At 39.3% G+C, this 24,048-nt stretch overlaps 1 protein-coding gene across 2 annotated transcripts in view; it reads right to left on the bottom strand.

Moving 5' to 3' along the window:
* Nucleotides 1–24,048, bottom strand: part of Map2k4 (mitogen-activated protein kinase kinase 4) — a 99,000-nt gene that overhangs the window by 8,026 nt on the left and 66,926 nt on the right. For both annotated transcript variants that reach the window (XM_042693546.1, XM_042693547.1), the window contains 6 exons: nt 19,929–20,048; nt 10,884–11,003; nt 9,869–9,920; nt 8,177–8,304; nt 2,688–2,765; nt 882–1,030 (listed from right to left, as the gene is read on the bottom strand). In XM_042693546.1, coding sequence (XP_042549480.1) covers nt 882–1,030; nt 2,688–2,765; nt 8,177–8,304; nt 9,869–9,920; nt 10,884–11,003; nt 19,929–20,048 — 647 coding nt within the window. The remainder of the gene's footprint in view (nt 1–881; nt 1,031–2,687; nt 2,766–8,176; nt 8,305–9,868; nt 9,921–10,883; nt 11,004–19,928; nt 20,049–24,048) is intronic.

The following is a 24,048-nucleotide window of genomic DNA, read 5'->3' as shown; positions in this document are numbered from 1 at the left end:
CCTGAGATTATTCCCCTGAAAAGATCCACATGAGGTATGATTAGAGAAGATGAAAGGGATTTGAAAAATAGTCAAACCATCTGCTTTCTAATAGTTCAAAAAGGGAACACATAAGCAGCAATCCTGTGAGGAAAAAATGGTGAGAAACAAACCATGTTTCAGATTAAGGAAGAAGATAGCCACAGCATACACTATGCTCATAAACACATCTTTACACCATGTTCAATAAGACAAGTAATTCCCAAAGTATTCAAATGGTAACACAAAAAGATTCCACTTAAAACAGACTGCAACAATCTAAGACATGACTATAACAGTGGCACATTTGCATTTAGTTATCCTTCAGTACAATAATCAAATAAAAAGAATGGTTAGAAAAAGGCAGACAACATCGACAGGTGTGGAATTCACACCTTCTGCAGAATGAAGTTTCCAAGAACCAATTTATACCAATGAAGCTGAGGGGCCAAATCCTACCACATAAGACACATAATCCACTGTGTACGAAGTGGTCACAGGACAGGACACATACACACACATGGAAGTCGGATCTAAAAGCTTGGTGATTCTGGTATTTTGTGGTGAGAACTACACCAGAACAAGGTAACTCTCACCAAGCAGTAAGGTAGAGGAGGTCTGGAGGAAGCAGCTACTCTACCACCCACAGGTGTCTTTCACCAATACCTGAGGAATAGAATAAGAAGCAGTTGCCTCCCCAGGCTAGCTAGAGCCTTCCAGGACATTGCAGTGGTCCAGAGCCGTACCTTGGAAGGCAGGGAGATGTGACAAAGGGTCCCTCTGCTGTACAAAGCATCAGTGTAGCTAAGATCACATGACCTGTTTTCGCAGCTGTGTCAGAGTATTGGTTAACAAATACTCACCACAAGTTGACAAAGTTGGTGAAACTTGGGGAGAATTCCCTCTCCTCAGAGTTGCTCAGCTGTGGAGGATCTCCTTTCACGACCTGTGTTAGCTGATCAAATACACTATTCCACTTTGGATAAGGAAATCGGCCCGTGGCCAACTCGTACTAAAGAGAACAGAGGAAACACAGCAAAAGCACGGGGCATTATGTACTCCTCATTGGAATGGCATACTGGCAATCTAAATTTCAAACAAAACTTCCTCTGAAGCTTCAATCAAACCCTACTCCAGGTTCAGACAGAATCCTCAGAACCATGAAGACGAAGTGGAGGTCACACTTAGAAATTAAAGTAATAGAGAGAACTGTATGTCAACAAATGCAAGGACTTGGATTACAGTTAAATACCAAGCTTATGCCTAACCTATGTCCCACAATGCAAGCCCCAGGGAAACCTGTGACTTCGACCCCATTTTAAGTAAGAGACTCTGGAAGGCTTAGTCTAGAACTTTTCAAATACAGACTCTGCACAATCTGCTGTCACCTACATGGGATGCAATAGTCCAGAACAACTGTCAAATTACTTTGCAAGGTAAAAAACAAGGCTGAGCAAAGTCCAACCTGAGCTCTAGGAAACAACATATGAATTCTAGACTACAGCTATTTTTTTTTATACTACTACAAACTTCAACCACTACCAGATTTTATTGTTAATAAAGAAATCAAGTCAGGCCAGGCGCCAGTGGCTCAGGCCTGTAATCCTAGCTACTCAGGAGGCTGAGATCTGAGGATTGTGGTTCAAAGCCAGCCTGGGCAGGAAAGACAATGAGACTCTTATCTCCAATAAACCACCAGAAAACCGGAAGCGGCACTGTGGCTCAAGTGGTAGAGCACTAGTCTTGAGCTAGTGCTAGTCCTTGAGAAGAGCTGAGGGAGAGCTCCCAGGCCTCCAGAGTTCAAGCCCACAACTGACAGGAAAAAAAAAAGCCGGGTGCCGGTGGCTCATGTCTGTAATCCTAGCTACTCAGGAGGCTGAGATCTGAGGATCACGGTTCAAAGCCAGTCCAGGCAGAAAAGTCCATAAAACTCTTATCTCCGATAAACCACCAGAAAAACTGGAAGTGGTGCTGTAGCTCAAGTGGTAGAGTGCTAGCCTTGAGCTGAAGAGCTGAGGGACAGCGCTCAGGCCCAGAGTTCAAAAATCAAGTCAGGCTAGGGATGGTAATGTATACCTTTAATCCCATCTATTCAAGAGACTATGGAAGGATCATAAGATCAAGGCCAATCAAAATAAAAGTTTAGCAAGACCCTATTACAACAAACCAAGTGGAGCACTGTAACCCCACCCTACACAGGCATGATAGGTTGGAGAATCAAAGTCCAAAGCCATATGTGAGCTAGAAAGAAGCTCAAAAGACACAAACTCTTCAGGGCCTTGACCTTGGACTTCCTGGTCTCCACAACTACAGAAAATACATTTCTAGGGTTTCTGTGTGTTTATTGTGGTGGTTGTTTTTTTTGATGCTGGAGATTGAATCCAGAGCTTTGTACATGCTTCCCAAGCAATCCATAAATAAGTTAGTATCCAGTCCTAAATTTCCATTTTGGATAAGCTACCCAGTTTATGGTATCTTGTTAAAGTAGCCCAAACTAAGGCAGGTACTTTTTGAATAAAATTAAAAATGCAATACAGTCCACAGATAAGGAAGAAGGGTTATTTGTGCTCGCCTGTTACAAATTTGTATCTTTCTCACTGGTCTTTCAGTGTGTTCTTCGCTCTAATTATCTTATTAGTACAAGATACAGCAGAGTCAAGATAGCATACCAATGTGATTCCCAAGCTCCAGACATCAGAACGGACATCATAGCCTTGTCGAGATGCACTGGGGTCTATTCTTTCAGGCTAGAATGCAAAGAGAATTCAAGATTATCAAGGAACAGACACCTGGGAGCCACACCAGGTAGCCAGAATGCTAGCATCTTCTTAGGGAATCCGTGACCCAAGTCAGGCTGGGAGTAATAGGAAGTTATCATATGAAAATCAAACTACCAATCACAAAACTCAACTCAATCGCTATTCCAAGAAGGAATAGCGATTATAATTTCCCCTTAGAACATTCCAAAGTGTTTATGAGGTTGAGGCTGAGAATGACCAGAAGAAGAAAGGAAAAACATTGAAAGAATGGGCAAAGAATTATAGGATCAGACTAGTTGAAATTAATGATAAACTGGAAGAAAAAAATAAAAGAGACTTAAAACTTGTGATTTTTACCAATCTTTGGATCAGTGCATAGGGCGAAACATTATTCATACAATGCACAAAAAAACAGGTGGCAAAGTTGCTACAATTTTCCTACCTATTCTCCATGATAAAGCTAAATTTATCACCCTCAATTCACTATTACCAATATTTACCTTTTTCTCAAGTTTTCATCCAAATTAAAGTAGTATAAAAGACTAATATAGCCCATGCTTATGCTAATATAACCAATGGTTTATGCCTATAAACTAGAGACATGGGAGGCTGAGAGTAGTCTGGGCAAAAAGTCTGAGAGACTCTTATCTCTAATGAATCTGCAAAAAGTTGGAAGTGGAGTAAAAAGTCAATGAGATACTTTGTACTAATGAGCTGTTATACAACTAATTACATCAAAACTTAGAAACTGCTGGGCACCAGTGTCTCACACCTGTAATCCTAGCTACTCAAGAGGCTGAGATCTGAGGATTGTGGTTCAAAGCCAGCCCAGGCTGGAAAGTGTGAGATTCTTATCTCCAATTAACTAGCAAAAACAAAAACAAAAAAACAAAGCAAACAGGAAGTAAAGGTGTAGCTCAAAAGGCAGAGCACCAGCCTCCAGCAAAATGCTAAAGGACAGCACTCAGGCTTGAGTTCAAGTCCCAATCCTGGTACATGCACAGTCTAAATTAATTATCTTAATTTAATTAATTTAAATAAATTCAAGTCAATCAAGGAGGACTATAACCACTGATTGACTCTGGACATGGAAAATGTTTCCTCTGATGACAATTGTTGAAATAGTATATAAAACCAAAAAGAACAGACGTAAGAAAATGAAAGAATGTGTAGAAAACTGGTATACCTAGCTCTTAGGAGATTAAAAACACCTGTGATGGGAAATAAATATGAACAGATTATATGAAAAGAATAACAAGGAACATTAAGATAGCCTGAATGAATGGAGAGAAATAATAATGTATCATATTGGCAAAACTAGATATGCAAAGCAGCAATAATTAAACTTACAATTGAATAAGATTCTAGTTGAGTTTTTATAAAGATGCTACCATCATCCAAAAAATACAGACAACTACGTGTTACAAAGTCCTGAAACAGGTCCAAATCTAAAAATTTAGCATATAGGTATTCATTTTAAATAAGAGTTTGGAAGAACAAATGTTTAAATAATATCTAAACTTGTTATATATGAGGGAGAGTTGGGCACCAGTGGCTCACGCCTGTACTATCCTAGCTACTCAGGAAGCTGAGATCTGAGGATCGCAGTTCAAAGCCAGCCGGGGCAGGAAAGTCCATGACTCTTATCTCCAATAAACCACCAGAAAACCGGAAGTGGAGCTTTGGCTCAATGGTAGAGCACTAGCCTTGAGCTGAGGAGCTGAGGGACAGCGCCCAGGCCCAGAGTTCAGAAACCCCACAACTGACAAAACTTTATTTTACTGTTAAGATGCTGTACAGAGGGGTTAGTTACGTGAGTGAGGCAATGAGTGCATTGCTTGTCGATCATTGTTACCCCTTCCCTTCCTTGTTGTTGCCCCACTATCCCTTCCCTCAAATAACTTCTAAAAATGTCAGAAGTGGAGCTATGGCTCAAGTGGTATACCACTAGTCTTGATTTTAAAAAAAGCTCAGGGACAGCACTCAAGACCCTCAGTTCAAGCCCCAAGTCCAGTACAAAAAAAGGGGGCGGGGTTAACAGATGGGATTGTGTTGAATTAAAAAGCTTCTGCACATCAAAAGAAACAATCAATAGACTGTAAGGTTAGCTTATGTAACTAGAGAAAATCCTTGCCAGAGCTACTTCTACATTAGCCTTCAGATCTCAGACTCCAGAGTAGCCAGAATTATAGATATCAGTCACTGGTGCTGGGCCTACATCAGCATTATTATCTGCTATGGGAAACTGCTTTTCCTTACACCTTGTGAGCTAGCTTCAAACTGTTTTGTAGAAGCTTTTCCAGAATGGACAAAAGTTAAGGCCTTGCTTTTGACAGGCTTTGGAATGTTTTGGTTGGTTTCATCTTCCATCCAAACCATTAAAACTTTCTGTATTGGTAATCAGACTCCTTCACTTTCTTATTCTTCCATGTGTTCACTGGAGCAACACTTTCAATTTCCTTGGATAACTTCTCCTTTACATTTACAATTTGACTGGTGTCAAGAGGCTTAGCTTCCTGCCTATGTCTTCCTGCATGCTTTTCTTCCTCAGTAAGTTATTTCTAGCTTTGATTTAAAGAGAAAGAAACCCAAGACTCTTCTGTTCACTTAAATAGAGACCATGTAGAGTACTTAATGGACTTAATCTCAATACTGTCATGTCCCTTCAAAAAGGGAAGCTTGGACTCAGGGGCATCTGGTTAATTGGGCTACCATCACATTAACTTTGTTGTCTTACATGTACATGGTTCATGGTACCTAAAAGTGATGACAATGTTAATTTCAAACATCACTGGTCATTGATCACACAGATACACTAATAATGAAGAAGTGTGAAATATCATCAAAATGTGAGACAAAGTAAGCACAAATTGGAAAGATGTTACCAAAGACTTGCTCGATATAGGGTTGCCACTGACTTTTAGTCTGTAAAATGCAAAATATGTGCAAAATGCAAGGAAACAGACCACAATGAAATGAAGTATGTGTGTATTCTTTCTTGATTTTAATATTTTTAAAATTTTAAAAACATCTATAAAACTATCAATGTACAACTCTTCAAACACATGCAATTATTACAAAAATAGAAATACAAAATAATTACTTTATTAGGGAAAGGTATGAGGGACTAAGGATAAATTATCCAGTTACTATACACAAACAATAGCACATGATACCATTTGGGGATATAAATTTATATGCAGCCTATGGAGAGGACTACATCAAACTTAGAATCTCTACCTGACTATTGCTATATGCTTCATCTAGCAATAAATTTAAATTTACTTCAAAATGGAAGAGAAAATCCAACTTAGAAGAAAACTGTCACTGACATATGACCAGATTATGAGGGGTAGTTGTCTCACTTTTACAAAGAAATAATTCATGCCAGGGCACTGGTGGCTCACGCCTGTAATCCTAGCTACTCAGGAGACTGATATCTAAGGATCTTAACCAGCCCAGTTAAGAATGTCCATGAGACTCTTAACTCCAATTAACTACCAGAAAATCAGAAGTGGCACTGTGGCTCAAAGTGGTAAAGTGCTAGCTTTAAGCAAAAGAGCTTAAAGACAATGTTCAAGCCCTGAGTTCAAGCCCCACAACCAACAAAAAAGGAAAGGACAGGACAGGAAAGGACAGGAGAGGGGAGGAGAGGAGAGGGGAGGGGAGGGGAAGGAAGGAGAGAGGAAAAGGAAGGAGGGAGGAAGGAAGAAGGAAGAAGGAAGGAAGGGAGGGAGGGAGGGAGGGAGGGAGGGAGGGAGGGAGGGAGGGGAAGGAAGGAAGGAAGGAAGGAAGGAAGGAAGGAAGGAAGGAAGGAAGGAAGGAAGGAAGGAGGGAAATAATTTCAAGCCAAATGTGGTGTTTTATTCCTGCAATCCTAGCATTCAGTTTCATAGCTGTTGGGCTATTTATCCCAAATTAAGATGAGAAATATGTCTCAAGAATCTGCACGGCCAGTGAATAATCACAAAGCCCAGAACTTAAATATCTTTTTAAAATCTTGAAACACATACCACACACACACCCTCACACCCCAACACACACCCCCCCACACACACACACATACACACACACTCACACACACACACTTTTCCTTTGTCTAACAAAACTGAAATGCAAGAATTTTAAAATACTGGGCTGGGAATGTGGCTTAGTGGTAGAGTGCTTGCCTGGCATGCATGAAGCCCTGGATTCATACTCCTCAGTACCACATACACATAAAAAGCCAGAAGTGGCACTGTGGCTCGAGTAGCAGAATGCTAGTCAGGGACATTGAGTCCAAGCCCCAGGACTGGCAAAAAAAACAAACAAAACAAAAGAACAAAAACCTGCCAATAAATACTGAAACTTTTCAGTGCGATGCTGTTCAAACACAAAGTGAACATCTACACATGACCAGAGAACTTCTGTGATGCATGTTTTCATGCAATTTACTCATTGAGAGGTAAACAGAAGCAAAAGGAATGTTGGTGAAAGACTTACTTTCAAATCATGTGTGAACTAACATTTGCTCAACTTCTTAAATAATTATGAATCTGGGAAAGCACTAAAGTCTATCCCCCAGGATTGCCACAGGCACATACACAAAAATATCAGAACCTTACCTGTCACCATTTAAAGATGGGTCCTGGTCTCCAAAGAACCACAGAGACACTAAAGGAGGACACTAACACCTTAAGGAAATATTTTAAAATCTAGACACCAAACTCCAATTCAAATACACATTAGACTGCAGGCTGTGGGAAGAAGGGTAGACACATGGGACAGGGAAACATGACAGCTCTGAGAGGACATTGTTCATCTCTCTGTGGGTAAGGAGGCTCCAGGTTGCAAAATGCGTAGAGAGCTCCAGCCTTAAATTCGTCTGCATGTTTCTCTGCCATTCCTAAAGCCGGAACTGACAGTACTCAATCACAGCAACACGAGGTGTATGTGCTCTGCTAGGAACCCAAGTCTTCCTATTCTTCAGTAACTGGAAATAGTGTTTGTTAGCAGCCCAGGACACATTCTCAGCATGCACTGATTATCCAGGACAATAAGCAAGTTCAGGAGGGTAAGAAACACAAGCTTTCAGAAAGCATACCATGTTGGTGACAAACTAAACTGAATATAAAGAAAAAGGTGGGGGGAAAAAACAAACAACAACAAAAAACAGTGAAGACCATAAATGCTAAATACCATGAGAGAAAACTGGGGTAAGACAATGACTACCAGAGCTCACTGAATTAAGCAAAGGTTCAGGGAGAAGCTAGAACCTGAGCTTGGGTCTAGGGGAGAAGAACATCTGCCTGCATGGTAAAGCCCCACAAGCAATGGTAGGTTCCTTACAGTCAACATTAAAAGGCACAGAGCTTCTGTGCACTGGCTATCCAGCGAGAAGCCTTGGACTCCACACTTACTGCCATGTATGGCCTACACCCAGCGTCTCTTGTCTTGGCAATGGAGTCCACAAGCTGTCCACTGATGCCAAAGTCACAGAGCTTGATATTTCCACTTCTGTCTAGAAGAATATTTGAAGGTTTGATATCTGCAAGAGAGAGATATCATTAGGTATTCAATTATAAATACATCATGCAAAACACTCTCTTAAGTGAAGAAGAAATACTGGTTGGGGCAGTATCTTGGCTTTAAAATGCTTCAGTGTATACTTCACTTACGAAGCTTTAATCCCTTTGTACATCACCTTTATCATACACACACACACACACACACACACACACACACACACACACACTTGCCAGGACTTGAACTCAGGGCCTGGGCACTATCCCTGAGCTACTTTTTTGCTCAAGGCTAGCACTCTACCACTTGAACCATCATGTCACTTCTGGAGAAATCGAACCTAGGGCCTCATGCATGTGAGGCAAGCACTGAACTACTTTCCCAGCCCAATAAAAGTATTTTTAAAAAATAAAATAAAATTCTTTAGTGTAAAGTCGGGGATAATGAGCATTTGTGCAACATGCACAGAGTCCTGGGCTCAATCGCCAGCAAAGGCAGGAAGACAGAAAGCAGGGAGATAGAAAAGAATATAGGAAGGAATACAGGAAGACAGGAAGGAAGGAAGGAAGGAAGGAAGGAAGGAAGGAAGGAAGGAAGGAAGGAAGGAAGGAAGGAAGGAAGGAAGGAAGGAAGGAAGGAAGGAAGGAAGGAAGGAAGGAAGGAAGGAAGGAAGGAAGGAAGGAAGGAAAAAGAATGCAAAGGTAGTACACTTTTCCTTCAACTAGTCTCTGAATGTCCACATGGCCACCTTGATGCCTTGCTTGTATGTAGAGAAACATCAATTACCTATCAAGGAAATGAGTATCCCATAGCCATTTAATTTGTTTCCTTTCCATTATTTATTTTTACTACTATATACTAATTGTACAAAATAATAAGTACCATTATGGATAGCAATTATTTTTTAACTAATAGTAATAGTTTACAGCAAAATGAAATTCCTAAGTCCAATATACGAATAGTTAAATACTATTATACTAAAAGAATAAAATTTATAGAAGCCTAATGTAGAGGCTCAACTAAATCTTTTGAGAGCACACAGAATATTTTTTACTAAAAATACAAATATTTCAGAGAAGTTTATATAGTGAAAAGTTCAGATAGGGATATGACACTTCCAAAACAATCAAAGGGAAAAGATGTTAATTCCTCTTCTGTAAAAAAGCAATCCAGGTTGGGCATCAGTGGTTCATTCTTGTAATCCTAGATACTCAAGAGGCTGAGATCTGAGAATCAGGATTCAGAGCCAGCTTATGCAGAAAAGTCTGACACTCTCCAAGTAGTACCAAAAAAGCTAGAAGTGGAACTGTGCCTCAAATGGTAGAATGCTAACCTGAGCACAGAAGCTCAAAGATAGCACCAGGCCCTGATCAAACTCCAGGACCTGCACAAAAAAAAAGAAAGAAAAGAAAAACAAAAGAAAAGAAAAGAAAAGAGGAAGGAAGGATGGAAGGAAGGAAGGAAGGAAGGAAGGAAGGAAGAAAGGAAGGAAGGAAGGAAGGAAGGAAGGAAGGAAGGAAGGAAGGAAGGAAGGAAGGAAGGAAGGAAGGAAGGAAGGAAGGAAAGAAAAATCAGCAATCTATACATACCTCTGTGAATAATTTTCAAGTTTTCTTTTAAGTGGTTTAGTGCTTTCACAGTCTAGGAGGAACAAAGAGAGATGAGGTAAAGGATTTTTAACAATAATTTAATGGTTATTTTTCATTAATTCTATGGTGATGTAGTACCAAGGAATTGAATCCAAGAATTGAACCATGCATGCTAGGCAACACTACTAAGCCACATTCCCTGCACAAGGATTTTTTTTTTTAATGAAACAGCATAACAGTTTATCATATACAACAGCACAAATGGTACTTCCTATGCTTTTTAATAGAAATCCCTCTGTACAACTATTTCAAGATAGTAATAAAAATAAATGTTAAAAGTAAAATAATAAGTAAATAATAGAAAAAAAAAGTGCTCTTGGACAGATTAAAAAAGCAACAATGCATCATTCATTCAGTAGGCCACTCAAACTCTGCACTGCATATTTTGTACCTCAACCTTGTTCAAGAATAAAATAGTACAAGAAAGCCAATGAATAGGTTCTGCTTGCAATAGTAATGACCAAAAGTTCTGACCAACCTCAGCTCTTGACAATCCCCCACCCTCATGGGGTCCCCACACTTCCAAATTGCTCCTGCAGAGCCAGTGCACTTGCTCAGCCTTTCAGTTAAGAAGCTTTAGATCTCTACAATTCGGATTAACTTAGGGCCACCTATAGTAATATATTGCATTTAGAAACAGGTTTAGGGCAACAGGGAAAATGAACAAAAAGTAGCTTTTTCTAGTTTTATTTAAAGCTTGATCTGCTGTGGTTCCTGGAGAGTTGAGTGAAAACAACATTGAATTATTTGCCCAGAATATATATATACATATACATGTACATACACATATACATACACATATATATGTATATATATGTATGTGTATATATGAAGTGTTCTTATGATGTGTTAAGATTAAGGCTAGGAAGAACCATCAGATATCTGCACTGAAGACACTAGCAACTCTTTTATATGGGTATACATACAATGAAGAATTTGAAAACCAGATACTTACTGCTAAAGTGATTTTGCCTAAAATTTCTTCTGGAATAACATCATCTAATACACTATATACATATTTGTAAAACTTATCAAACGAGGTAGACATGAGTTCCATACAGATCCAACAGTCGCCCTACAAAACAACAAACATTTGTTATTTTTACATGTCAAGATGAAGTACCTCCTTGCCCTCACCTGAAATAGAAATGTAATTAGGAAAAAAGTTATGCTCTTTTTCATACTGAATCTTGAATTGGTGATAATTTGCAGTTCCTTATTAAAGCCCTAGGAAAAACATTCTACTAAGGTTTAAATACAAAATGAGTGGCTACAGCTAATTTCAGCCAGGTGTGGTGACACACATTTGTTACCCCAGCTACTCTACTCAGAAGGCTAAGATCAAGAGGAGCATAGTTTGAATCCATCTTCAGAAAAAGTTGGTGAGATCTCATCTCAACATACAAAGCCAGTATGGTGATGCATACCCACAACTCCAGCTGTATAGAAATGTGTTAAGTGGGAGGACTGTGATCCAAAGCTGGTTCTGGGCAAAAGTTGTGAAAGCTTATCTGAAAAATAACTAAAGCAAGAAGAGCTGAGGTGTGGCTCAAGGGACAGAGCCTGTGCAAGAATGCCCTGAGTTGAAGTTTCTTAACTTGAGGGGGAAAAAAAGGCCAAATTTGCTCACTTAATTGTATAAATAGTACTACATAAAAAAACTTGTGTATCCATTTATAAGATTATTTCTTTGTTGCTTTGTATGTCCCGCCCCCACAGTATAACCCCTGCTTTCACTGTATTTGATGTCGGTATAATTTGTGGAGGGGAAGGGAAAAAACAAATCGTTTAAATAGGGATACAGGTGGACCCATTGCAACAATGAGATGTACAAGTCGTTATGTGGAAAAACGAACTTTACAACTTTGGTGCGGGGGGGGGGGGGGGAGGGGGCCCACAGGGAGGATTGGGGGGGGCGGGGGGAGGATGGGAAGGGATGGGAAAGGGAAACAAAGGAGGAGGCAACAATGCTTGATAAGAAATGTACTCATTATCTTGCCCATGTAATTGTAACCCCTCTGTACAGTATTTTCACAATAAAAAAAAAAACTTGTATATCATAATTTTGCCATCACTGAACACAAAATTAAGAATTGTGTGGGAAACCAATCTTACTGCAAAAGAAAAGGAGATGGCAGACAGTACTCTTGAGAGACAAATGAAACGTCTCAAATTAGCAAGAAAGAAAAACATATATAAAGCAAGGATGCTCATATGCCACCTTCTCATTGATGTCTATGCCAAATGACACGAGATACAAGTCATGTCGCCTAGTGTTCCTTAACCCTACCTCTCCTGTGCTGCCCTTACCACTTTACCCCACCTGTAACTAACTTATCTTCTGAGTAGGTCACAGGCTGACCTTGAACCTTACCCCACTGAGGTCAGGTGCTCAGTAAAGGAATGATGGCCGTCATTAAACTGACTTATTCAAACACGTCTTGCAGAATTACCGATTGTTTTACATCAGTAAGAAAGCAACTGTGCAATAAAACAAGATAAATACTGTAGAGCCCCCATAAGCCAACTCTAATGTGATAATACTAAGTGGGGGAAAAAAAAAACAGAATTAACTGACTTCTGAGCTTTAAATGTGCAATGTTGTGAGCAAGGTGATGCACCTCCCATTGTCCTGCCCCCTCTGAAAAGAATGCAACTAACTGGTCCTTATGCCACAAGTCTGTGCCATGTACTCCCATCTGCGGCCATCCCCATCTGCCACAGCTACTGGTGCAGAACTGGGCAGCTCATGCTCAAGCAGTCCTGTAGGTGATAAACGTTGTCATATTATTATTATTTGTTAGGCATAATGGCTTTCTGTGCCAAATTTATAAGCTAAATTTTCTCCCAGGTGTGTTTGTGTAGAGGAAGATAAAAAGCCTACACAGGGTTTGGAAATATCTGAGGGTAGGCCTCCACTAAACATCTCAGAATGTATCCCCTGAAGAACACAGCTGGAAGTGAGTGGCTATTGGTGGATGGCGCCATCCTACTACTAGAACTGGGCCTGCGTTAGTCCAGAAATTACAAAAAGAAAAAAGAAGCAAAACTAGGAGTCACACTGAACCATGGCACAAAAGACCAGTTCATACTCAAGTGACTATAAAAGTAAACTTCTTAGGTATCCTACAACAGATGAATGCATCAAGAAAATATGATATATGTGCGTATATACATATTACAGATATATAATATTCATCCGTTAGGAAGAATAAAAGGTCCTTTGCGGGAAAATAGATGGAGCTGGGAAAATGTTACTCTAAGTGAAGGCAGGCTCAGAGAGTCAAAGGAGTGTGTTTTCCCTCATATGTGGAAGTTAGCTCTAAATTATCAACATATGAAAACATACACAGGGTCATTTGCATATAAACATACATCTACTGTCTAATATATGGTATTCACAGGAGAGGGTTGCAACTGGCTTATAGTTTAACAAAAATACCAAGAAACTGAAACATATATTGGCAGAATGGAGGGAGGAGGGTATTCAGGGGAGGGACCCCCTCTCCCCAAGACAAAGAGAGAGAGGATAAGTGGGTGAAAATAGCCATAATATTCAAAGTACATACATGAAAATGGACCCACGTAACTTGGGATGAGAGGAGTTGGGAGATGGAGAATGATTAAAGCAGTGACAAGGATCAAGATGCGTTGTACTTATAAATGGACATGTTGAATTGAAATCCCTTTGTACAACTACTTAAAGATAACAACAGAAAAATTTGAAAAATAAAAATAAAAGTAAACTTGAAAAACTATGTTGTTCCCAGTAGGTATTCATAATAGGCAGGCAGAAATGAAGAACATGCTCAAATACAATGATAACCTTGTGAGAGTCTGTGTGCACCCAGATGAACTATGACACACCTTCCGAAAATAAAAATACTCTTAGGAAGAAAACAAAAATGATCGCACACAATTTTTATGTTACTAAATTATGATACTAGCTATATCCTTCAAGATTTTCTACTCACCAACTTTCTATCCCTCAAGTCTAGATGACTGTGTGAGATGAATGGCCCATGGGGTAAAATGACTTTAAAGTGATTGACAGAATGAAGTTTTCTTAAGTTTTTCTTCGGCCAACACTTACAAGGCAGTGTGTATAGGCAGAGCACAAGGTATCATGATCCACTGGCAAGAACATTCATGTAGCTAAGTGGCTACAGAGTCTATGTTTGTAGAAGAAAGCTTATGTGAGCCAGGCACTGGTGGCCCATGCCTGTAATCCTAGCTACTCAGGAGTCTGAGATCTGAGGATCATGGTTCAAAGCCAGCCCGAGCAGAAATGTCTAAGAGACTCTTATCGATAATTAACCGCCAGCAAACTGGAAGTGGTGCTGTGGCTCAAGTGGTAGAGCGCTGGCCTTGAGCACAAAGAGGCTCAAGGACAATGCTCAGGCCCTGAGTTCAAGCCTCAGGACCAGGAAAAAAAAAAAAAGCTTGTATAACATAGTGAGCTTGACAAAGTAAGCGTTTACTAATATTTTCTGTAAGTCATCCTTCTCTAAATTTGCTTCTTGTGACTGCTTTGGAGAATGACTCTTGCAAAAAAATTAAAACTCTCCACCCAAAACAGAAACTTGAATTTTTTATTTATATTAAAATCTCAACTGCCATGCCTCATTAGAGAAATACAGCACACTGAAAGCAAAAATAGGAAGGAACATAACCCCTAGAGTGGTAAAGATCTCTTATGTTATGAATCTGAAAGGCCTGACTTAGTGTCTTGCCTCTCCTACTAGATAGTAGTTGGCTAGGCTTCTTCATTTCCTGTCTATGAACTGAGAATGCCCCACCATCCTCAACAGATTCTGTGACCAAAGTCTAGTGGGTTAATATGGCAGGTGTTAAACATTGGCTACACAATAAGCAAACAAAGGAGAAAGACATAGGAGCAGGAGGAATTTAGGTAAGAATTATCCTGGTTGAAAGGGAGAGGTAGAAAGAAACAGATGGCTCCAGAGGTGGAGGACCTTGTAGCTTCTAAGGTACTTCTAATCTCTTTGACAGTTTCTTTTGGTCATAACTAAAAATAGAAAACAACACATGACCTTCATTTAAAGAAAACAGGAAAGACAAGAAAGGAATGGTCCTGAGTTGCCAGAAGTAGTAGCAGCAACTAATTCCACATTCAAACCAAACATGGGACAGCCTCATGCCTAGAATTCAGCATTACTAAAAAGGAAAGGTGGAAGATGAAATATGGTTGGACTACTCAAAAGAAAAAACATATATAGAAGGTGATGAAATGTTCAGCTACTAAGGTAAGATTCCTACAGGTAATACCCCATAAACCCAGAAACATAGTTAGATAACAATAACCAGTTGGAAAATAAAAAACAAAATGTTTAAAAGCACACCATTCACGACAGAAATGAAAGTGACAGACACACAGAAATATAACTAGCAGGGGCTGGGAAGATGGCTCAGTGGTAGAACTTGCCTTGCATGCTTTGGCCCTGGGTTCGATTCCTCAGCACCACATAAGTAAAAAGAAAAAAGCTGGAAGTGGCTCTATGGCTCAAGTGGTAGAGCACTAGCCTTGAGCTGAAGAGCTGAGGGACAGCGCCCAGGCCAGAGTTCAGGCTCCACGACCGGACCCCCCCAAAAAAAGAAATATAACTAGCAAAATAGACAAAAGCCCTTATGGAAAGTGTAAAGTGAAGGACCTAACAAACCTAACCAAATGGAGAGGTAGGCCAGACATACAAATAAGAAGAGTCAAGATCATAAAGCCATCAGATTCTCTCCAAATTAATGTAAGGAATCAATGAAGGCTATGACACAGAAGAGGTATAACAAAGCCACTATCGGGGAAAGGATGGAGAACTCTATGAATGATGTCTGGACCACTGGCCTTTGTTATAGAAGAAAGAAACTGTTAGTAGGGAGTATACTGATGATCTTGAGTGTTGGTGATAATTCCACAGATGTCTACATTTGCACAAACATCAAACCATTCATTTTCAATGTGTACAGTGTACTGTAGTCATTTTTACATCTATTAGGTATATTGACAAAGAAAGGGACAGGCAAAGAGATGGGTATGGAGAATCAACTAAACTCAGCTAATATCACCATGTTCTATATCCATGTTACTCAAAACAGCACTTTTGCCCTAGAATTTATTTCCCAACTTCAAAAGATATTTGAAATAGACAATGGGTATAGCTCAGTGAAGTGATAGTCCAGGCCCTGGGTTCAGCCTTCAGCATCAAAAAGAATATAGAACATGATTACAATGAAGTTTTACACACTACTACGTCTGAAACTCTAGGCACTCAAGTGGTACTAGGTCTCTGTCATGACAAAATAAATAGTATGTAGAAGACTTTTTTGTAAACTGGAAGCTCGAAGTTACTTCCATTATTCAGTACTATCAAGCTCCTTTTTTTCCCTCCCTACCTACAAAGTCTGAAAATGTCTTTCAGAAACCTGTGCCATTGGCCATCCTCTAAATCTAAACTTCTTGAGTCCAGTGTCATTCTGATTAAAGATGATGGAACATGCAAGTGACCAAGCGTGGTATTAAGAGTAACTCAGTTCCAAATGAAGTTTCAGAGCTTTTGGAGGCTCAGTACTATCCAAAAGCAAGATTAATGGCACTTTATGAAGATCTGAAAGCTCCCAACAGGTGACTGAAACAAAGCACGAGCTCAAGTCTTAAGTGGTATGAATTCTGTGAAATTAATAACAAAAGGTTCTCACAGTGACAGGAATGAAAGATACCACCTCTTGGGTGTCCCATCAGGCTTATTAATTCTTTCATAAATCCAGAATTTCATCTATTGTTGGAACTGAGCATCATCAAAAATCGATGTTTTGGGGCTGGGAAGGTGGCTCAGTGGTAGAGCGCTTGCCCTTGCATGCATGAGGTCCTGGGTTCGATTCCTCAGCACCACATAAGCAAAAAGAAAAAAAAAATCAATGTTTTTTGCAGGGTACGGTGGTGGATACCTGTAATCCTAGCACTTTGCAGGCTGACACAGGAGAATCAACAATTTAACTTGGGCTAGATAGTAAGATCCTCTCTCAACAAAACAAAACAAAAACCCAGATGTTTTTTCTTTTAAGTTATCAAACTGAAAAGAAAAATGTTTCTCTAAGCCCTTTCAAAATCTGTTTAATGCCTTGTAATTTAACACAAACTTTCTGCTCTTCTAAAACTTCATTTTATTTTTTTTACTCTGAAATTAACTGTAACTTTTCCTAAGATTTTTAAGATCATGTTTTACCTACTTATACATTTTGTGACTTTATACACCTTGACTATGTAGTTCCTAAGCCTTTATTTGGTCTTCTGAAAAATTAAAATATTTAAAAGATTAATTTTTATGGAAAGCTAAAAGTTCTTCATCTATTTCTGATAAGTGGAAGAAAGGGTGAGATTTTTGTCTTTTTTTTTAGTTGTTTCTATCAGTTATTATGTCTAACTTTTGTTAGATTTATAATCTAAATTTTGGACTAGGGGCATGGTTCAAGTGGTAGAGTGCTTGAGCCTCTGATTTCAATACCGTATGTGTGTGTCTGTCTGTGTGTCTGTGTGTCTGTGTGTCTGTGTGTCTGTGTGTGTGTGTCTGTGTGTGTGTCTGTGTGTGTGTGTCTGTGTCTGTGTGTGTGTGTGTCTGTGTGTCTGTGTGTGTGTGTCTGTGTGTGTGTGTCTCTGTATGTGTGTCTGTGTGTGTGTTGCTCCAGATTTCATTTGCCTCTTTGGAAAACAGAGTTAATGCCACCCAATCCTGAGACTACTGTAAAAAAAATCAATTAAAAAGAAAACTATAAAGTACTTATATCTAGGTGCTTTGGGCTGTGTGTTTCAACTCCCTTCAATCTTCTTGAGACAGAAACCATTTTTCTCAACTGTCCATAGAAAGAAAATAGAAAGATACTATTTAAACACTAATCTAAGCGTTGGTACTTTGTATCCAATACCTCATCAACCATAGATATTACTTACTCCCTTTCATATAACCAGAAGCTTACACCCTCCAGTCCACGGATATATACATATATATAGTTAAGTGCTGCTTAAGTGAATTGGGGGAAATGAAGCACAAATTCCAGCACAATCAGGTTCGCTTGAGAGGAAGACAGAACCAGTGGCTGTGTGCAGTGACAGGGAATGCAGTCTGGGAAGGTTGGCTGTGAAATTCATTTAGGAGAAAACATCAAGTTCAGTCCCTAATTAACTATTCTGCTTAAGAGACAAAGTGAGTGACCAAATGATTTAATGTTTGTAAAGAATAGTTCACCGGTTGGGGATGCAGGAAAGAGGAGATCAAATTTTTCTGCAACCTGAAGAAAGTTCCAGATTCATGATTTTACAAATAGCGTGGCATTAGATAATACTTAGGTCCAATATACTGTCATGTACCTAAAAATGTGTTATATAGCATAGATGTGAACTAATAATAATAAATTCAATGTACTTGGTCATAGAAATTAATATGAAAGTGACTAAAGAGTACCAAAGGTAGAAAGAAAGCTCATGAAGCCAGGCGCTGGTGGCTCACGCCTGTAATTCTATCTACTCAGGAGGCTGGGATCTGAGGATTGTGGTTCAAAGCCAGCCTGAGCAGGAAAGTCCATGAGACTCTTATTTCAATTAACCACCAGGAAATTGGAAGTGAGGAAGGAAGGAAGGAAGGAAGGAAGGAGGGAGGGAGTAAGATAGATTAGCTTATGAGGTACAGAATAGAATTAGTATCTAACCAAGAAATGAATCTATGGTAAAGTAACATTTCCCTGTTACTACAGTTGACAAAGAACAGAGAAATAAAAATGTCATACCTGGTTATCCAACACCTTCACTGCCCCCACCCTCGAAGAGGAGCAGGAAAGTTTTTCTTCCATCAAGTTAACAACAATCAGAACATCTTACCATTTAGAGATGAGAATGGTTATTTTTTAGAGTGTATGAAATACTAAACTCAAGTCCTTCACAATTTTTAATGGCAATCCAGCCTACCATGAAGTATTTCACTCATAGCTAATCTGTGGTAGACTGATCAGACTCCTGGTCCTGCCTCACTTCAAGGTTTTCCAACACAGAAGCTCAAAGAAGAAACGAGATCATGAAATGAAGAGAAAAGAACAGTTCCACAGAAAAATCTAGGTAAAGAGAATTTAAAAAAAATAATTTCCATTGAATTATTAGCTTTCATGTCTGGAGTTTGATAGGTATAATTGAGGATTGTGGGTAGAGGAGAATAAATGTTAACATTAAATGCAGGTAACATTTGAGGACCCAAAGGGTAATAGCCTGAAGCAGGAGAGCACAAAGCCAAAAGGAATAGTATCTAGACCTACATTAGACTACTATTTAGATTTTCCAGGTTAACAGAAAATATATGCAAATAAAGAGTAATCATATAATTCAGAAATAAAAACTATAAATACACTGGATTCCAGTGGTTCATGTCTGTAATCTAGTGACTCAGGAGGCTGAGATCTGAGGATCATGGTTTGAAGTCAGCCCAGGGAAGGAAAGTCCATGAGACCCTTATGTCCAATTAAGCATAAAAAAGCCAGATGTGGAACTGTGGCTCAAGCAATAGCACATTAGTTTTGAGTACTAAAGCTCAGGGACAGTGCCCAGGCCCTGAGTTCAAGCCCCAGGACTAGCACACACAAAAAAAAAAAAAAAGAAAAAAGAAAAAGAAAGTGAGAGAGAGAGAGAGAGAGAGAGAAAGCAAGAAAGAAAGAAAAAGAGGGAGGGAAGAAAAAAAGGAGGGAGGGAGGGAGGGAAGGAAGGAAGGAACAAACGAATGAACGGAGAGAGAAAAAAATACAGATATATGTATTATAGGTATAAATGACCCTCAGTCCTTAGGTAAGAAGCAGTAGGGTTAATGCATAGATTAACATGGCTTCATACCTCAATGCTTGTGGCTAACCCATGAAACTTGGCTAAAGATTAGAATCTAATGTTGCCATCTCTAACTTGTCCCAATCACATACTCATTCATCAGCTAAAACCCAACCCATTTGTTCCTACCTCTCTGAAGAGTGCACCATAAAACTGAACAATGTAGGGGCAATCACTACTCCGCATTACTACATCCAAATCCATAAGAAGTTGTTTTTGCTCCTTTTCATCCACGGTTGACCGTATTCTCTGGAAAAGAATGACAACAGAGGTCACAAAAACATAAAACCATTTTAAAACCCTGTGAACAAAACTTCTACAGTAGCAGAAAGTTATCAGACTTCACAAATGCTAACCAGCCACACAAGTTATCGTCTTGCTTCTACTTCACAGGAAGAATTCTGATTATAGACATTTTAACAAAGTAAGACTGAGGAATGCTTCAAATGGCATGGCATTCACTGGTAATGTCAGAAGTTATGCAGCACAAGTCGTAGGCAAGTAAGATTTAACATCCACATGCAAATATAAAGAAAACTATAATGAGCGACAGCAGTTTTTATATAGTTGTGCTATAATTGTAGATGGCTTTGTAGATGCACAATCGCTATTTGAGAACTGCAGGGGAGCTACCACTCAATTTAAGAGCAGTCTCTTCACTCCCTAACATCTGCCTATCCCAGCTTCCTCCCTCAATCATGAGACATGGGAAATGGTCCAGAACAAGAAGATTGAGTGCTAAGTTACAGCAACAGGTAGTGCACAGACAAAACTCCAGCTCTCTCAAATCCTAGACTATTGACTCTTTTGGTATACTGCACTTCCTATACATTAAAAAATAATAATAAAAGCTCTACCTGACTCTAACTAGCAATCAACATGCAAGTCAACATAAACCTGTGAAAGAAAGCCTAAAGGAAGAAATAGAGGACTTTTTGTGTGATGATTCCTAAGCTGAGACCTAAACTGTTCTGTGTACTGTGGACCTGGACATTTCCTTCCCCCAGGTTTCCAACTTCTCTGAACATTTCTAAGAGATGGGCAGAAAACATTAATTCCTCTACCTCCCACCTCCTATCTAGGGACAGTATAAAATGCATAGGTGTTCAGAGGAACCATCCCGACTGTACTAGAAAGCAGAGAGGCAAGATCAGAAAGCATAACACATTAATAATGAACTGGAGTGTAACATTAAGGCATGCAAACAACTTTTGTTCTCATAAGAAAGCTCACAACGTCACACTGCACCACTGTATACAACACATAGCACATACTTACAAGTTAAGTTAGTATCAAAAAATACACAAGGAAGCATTTGTCCTCCAAAGACTTCGAGGGTATCTGTCCTCAATGTTCTTGAAAAGGGATGAAGGCAGTCAATTAAGTTCTTGAGCTCATTGTACAGAAGAGAAACCAGAGGTACAGAAATACAAAAGGTGCATTCCATGTGACATGAGAACAGAAGTAGTTCTCAGTTCCATTTTTTTTGACACTACATGAGGAATTCCGTATGACTCAAATACAAAAAAATTAATTTTGCTAATTAATGTTAATGCCTTGCCAGCACCAGTTTTTCTCTTTTTTCTTTTGGTTGGTTGTAGAGCTTGAACTCTGGGCCTGGGTGCTGTCCCTCAGCTCTTCAGCTCAAGGCTAGCACTCTACCACTTCTGCCACAGCACCACTTCTGGTTTTCTGGTGCTTCATTGGGGATAAGAGTCTCACAGACATTCCTGCCCTGGCTGGCTTTGAACTGCGATCCTCAGATTTCAGCCTCCTGAGTAGCTAGGATTACAGGCATGAGCCACCGGCGCCCGGCTCAGCGACAGTATTTCATACCAAGTAAGAAGTAATAACAGGTATCTTCCTCAGATACAATGGTTTATTTCAAAGTTTTACAAGGCATGTTAGTGTCATACTAATAAGGATAAATATAAGAATTAAAAAATATTAAAAAATGTAAGTAGTAATGTAAGAGATAGGAAATCTTTCCTACTCTCATTCTCATTTCTGTACTTTCAGAGTTTGGGAATTAATCATCTTGCATCTAAATCATCAGCCTAACACTTTCTCCCAAAGGATATTTTAAAAATTTTTCTATTTACTTATTAGTTAGTGCCAGTAATGGGGCTTAAACTCAGGGCCTTGTACTCTGGTCCTCTACCCCTTGAGCCATACCTCCATTTCCAACAAAGATTATTTTCTAAAAGTCCAAGTAGCCCAGAGATGTGTTTGTTCAAAACACAACAATGACAATTTTTTGTAATCATTATAATTATTTATTCCTGTTTTTAAAATTGAACTTTCAGAGTGTGACTGTGAAAATATTTATTCAAGTTGACTGTTTTTAAAAGGGTCTCTCTCCATAATTACATCTAAATTTAAGACAAAGAATTGGTAATTAAAGACAAGCAAAGGAAATCATTAAAATCACCCTTCGGTTACAGAGGTTATCTACCTACTAAAGAATTCTCACTATTATTATTTAAAATTTTTACTTGCATAGATATATTGCCAAATGGAACTAAACTAACATACATGCTCATAAAACACAATTGAGAAAGTTGTCCTATTTGCTAGTTTTTGGTGGTCGTTTTCCAGAATTGTTTTTATGGTTTCTTAAATTTACATCTGTTCCAGGTGCTTATGCAATTCCTGGAAAGCACATTACAGGAAACTGTTTTGCTTTTGTTTTATTTTTTTGTCGGTTGGCCTGGGCACTGTCCCTCAGCTCAAGGCTCAAGGCTAGTGTTCTAGCACTTGAGCCACAGCGCCACTTCTGGATTTTTCTGCTTACGTGGTGCTGAGGAATCGAACCCAGGGCCTCATGCATGCAAAGCAAGCACTCTACCACTGAGCCACCTTCCCAGCCCAACTATTCAACAGTTATCAAGGTTTTGCTTTTGCAATAGGATTTCCAAAAGCCTCACTGTCACCCCCCACTGCAGCCTACTACATGAATTCGGGGCCTCACAGAAATCCCTGATGGAGTTATTATGAAGCAGAATGTGGAGGAAAGCCTGACATAGCTCTAACCTTTGCCTGTTATCACATGGCAGGAAAAACCATTCATCTGTAATATTCTCCAACCCCACTTTCAATCCACAACAGCAGCTGGATAGTCCACTGGCCTAACAAGAGACTGACCGAACTCCTGGCTGCTTTTCAACATGCTCTCTGAACATTCTGTCCAAAGAGACTGGCCAGGGGGATAGGAAGGCAGCTACATGATAGTATTGCATCGGCATTCATTGGGACTGACAGCTACGTAATTATACCAGTTTTAAGGCTGAATTGTAACATCTCATCAGAGCACTTAATAAAATAGACTAATTCCAAAGCCTCAAGGACCCCAAAATGGGGCTTAAGTACAAGCACACATCTACAATGATCAGACTGAAGACTACTTAGTGAGAATCAATGTCTCCAATCAGTGAACACTTAGTAACAAAGGTCACTTCCAGGAAAGTTTTTGGGTTTTTCTTTTGTTGTTGTTGTTGTTGGAAATGAAGACAATTATTTGTGGGAAAGATTTTAACCATTAGAAACAGTGAGGCCAGGATCATTTGCTTTTAAGGTAGCATAACTATGTAGCACATATTAATGAGAACCAATTTCCCTTCCCCTCATAAATCTGCCCTTCATCGGGGCACAGAAGACAGAAGTGCAGAAGAGAAGACAATTCTGATCCTCATAAATTCTCTTGTGGTAACATGCTCCGAGATCACATCTATTGAACCAAATTCTAGGAATTTTTCCTTCATTTACATCATAAATTTAAGTTAGTAAGGCAATGCTTATATGGGTTTGGAAAATATTTTTTCTTTTACAAAGAATGGGATGAAATGTCCACAAGAAAGCTCAAAGTATTTTTGGAAAGTCCTCCCATCAACTAGAGAGGAAATAAGTGTAAGGTTTTAGTGATCAGACATGAGTACTGAGACTAAAATATGATAATGCAATCTACTAGAAAATTGTCCATTGTCAAGGAGAAGTTGTATTTTCAATTTATCATCAACCAAACCCAGAATACACAAAAGTATGCTGCTCTTCAGCAAAACTAGGTGGGACCTGCCACCACATAGTTAGCTGAAGCTTACAGTTCATGTAAGCTTGTGGCACATTCCTCTACATAAGCAGATATTGTCATCCTGTTACTTAAGGATTTGTATTCCATATTTCAAGCAAGTGCCAAACATCTTCCCCAATTGGTATGATGACCAAAAACAAAACCACTCCTCTGACAAAAGCC

The sequence above is a fragment of the Dipodomys spectabilis genome, unplaced genomic scaffold, assembly GCF_019054845.1.
Source record: "Dipodomys spectabilis isolate Male_0828 unplaced genomic scaffold, ASM1905484v1 ptg000004l, whole genome shotgun sequence".
NCBI classification, from domain to species: domain Eukaryota; kingdom Metazoa; phylum Chordata; class Mammalia; order Rodentia; family Heteromyidae; genus Dipodomys; species Dipodomys spectabilis.
The sequence above is the reverse complement of the archived record's forward strand: the minus strand, read 5'-3'. Positions and strand labels throughout refer to the sequence as shown.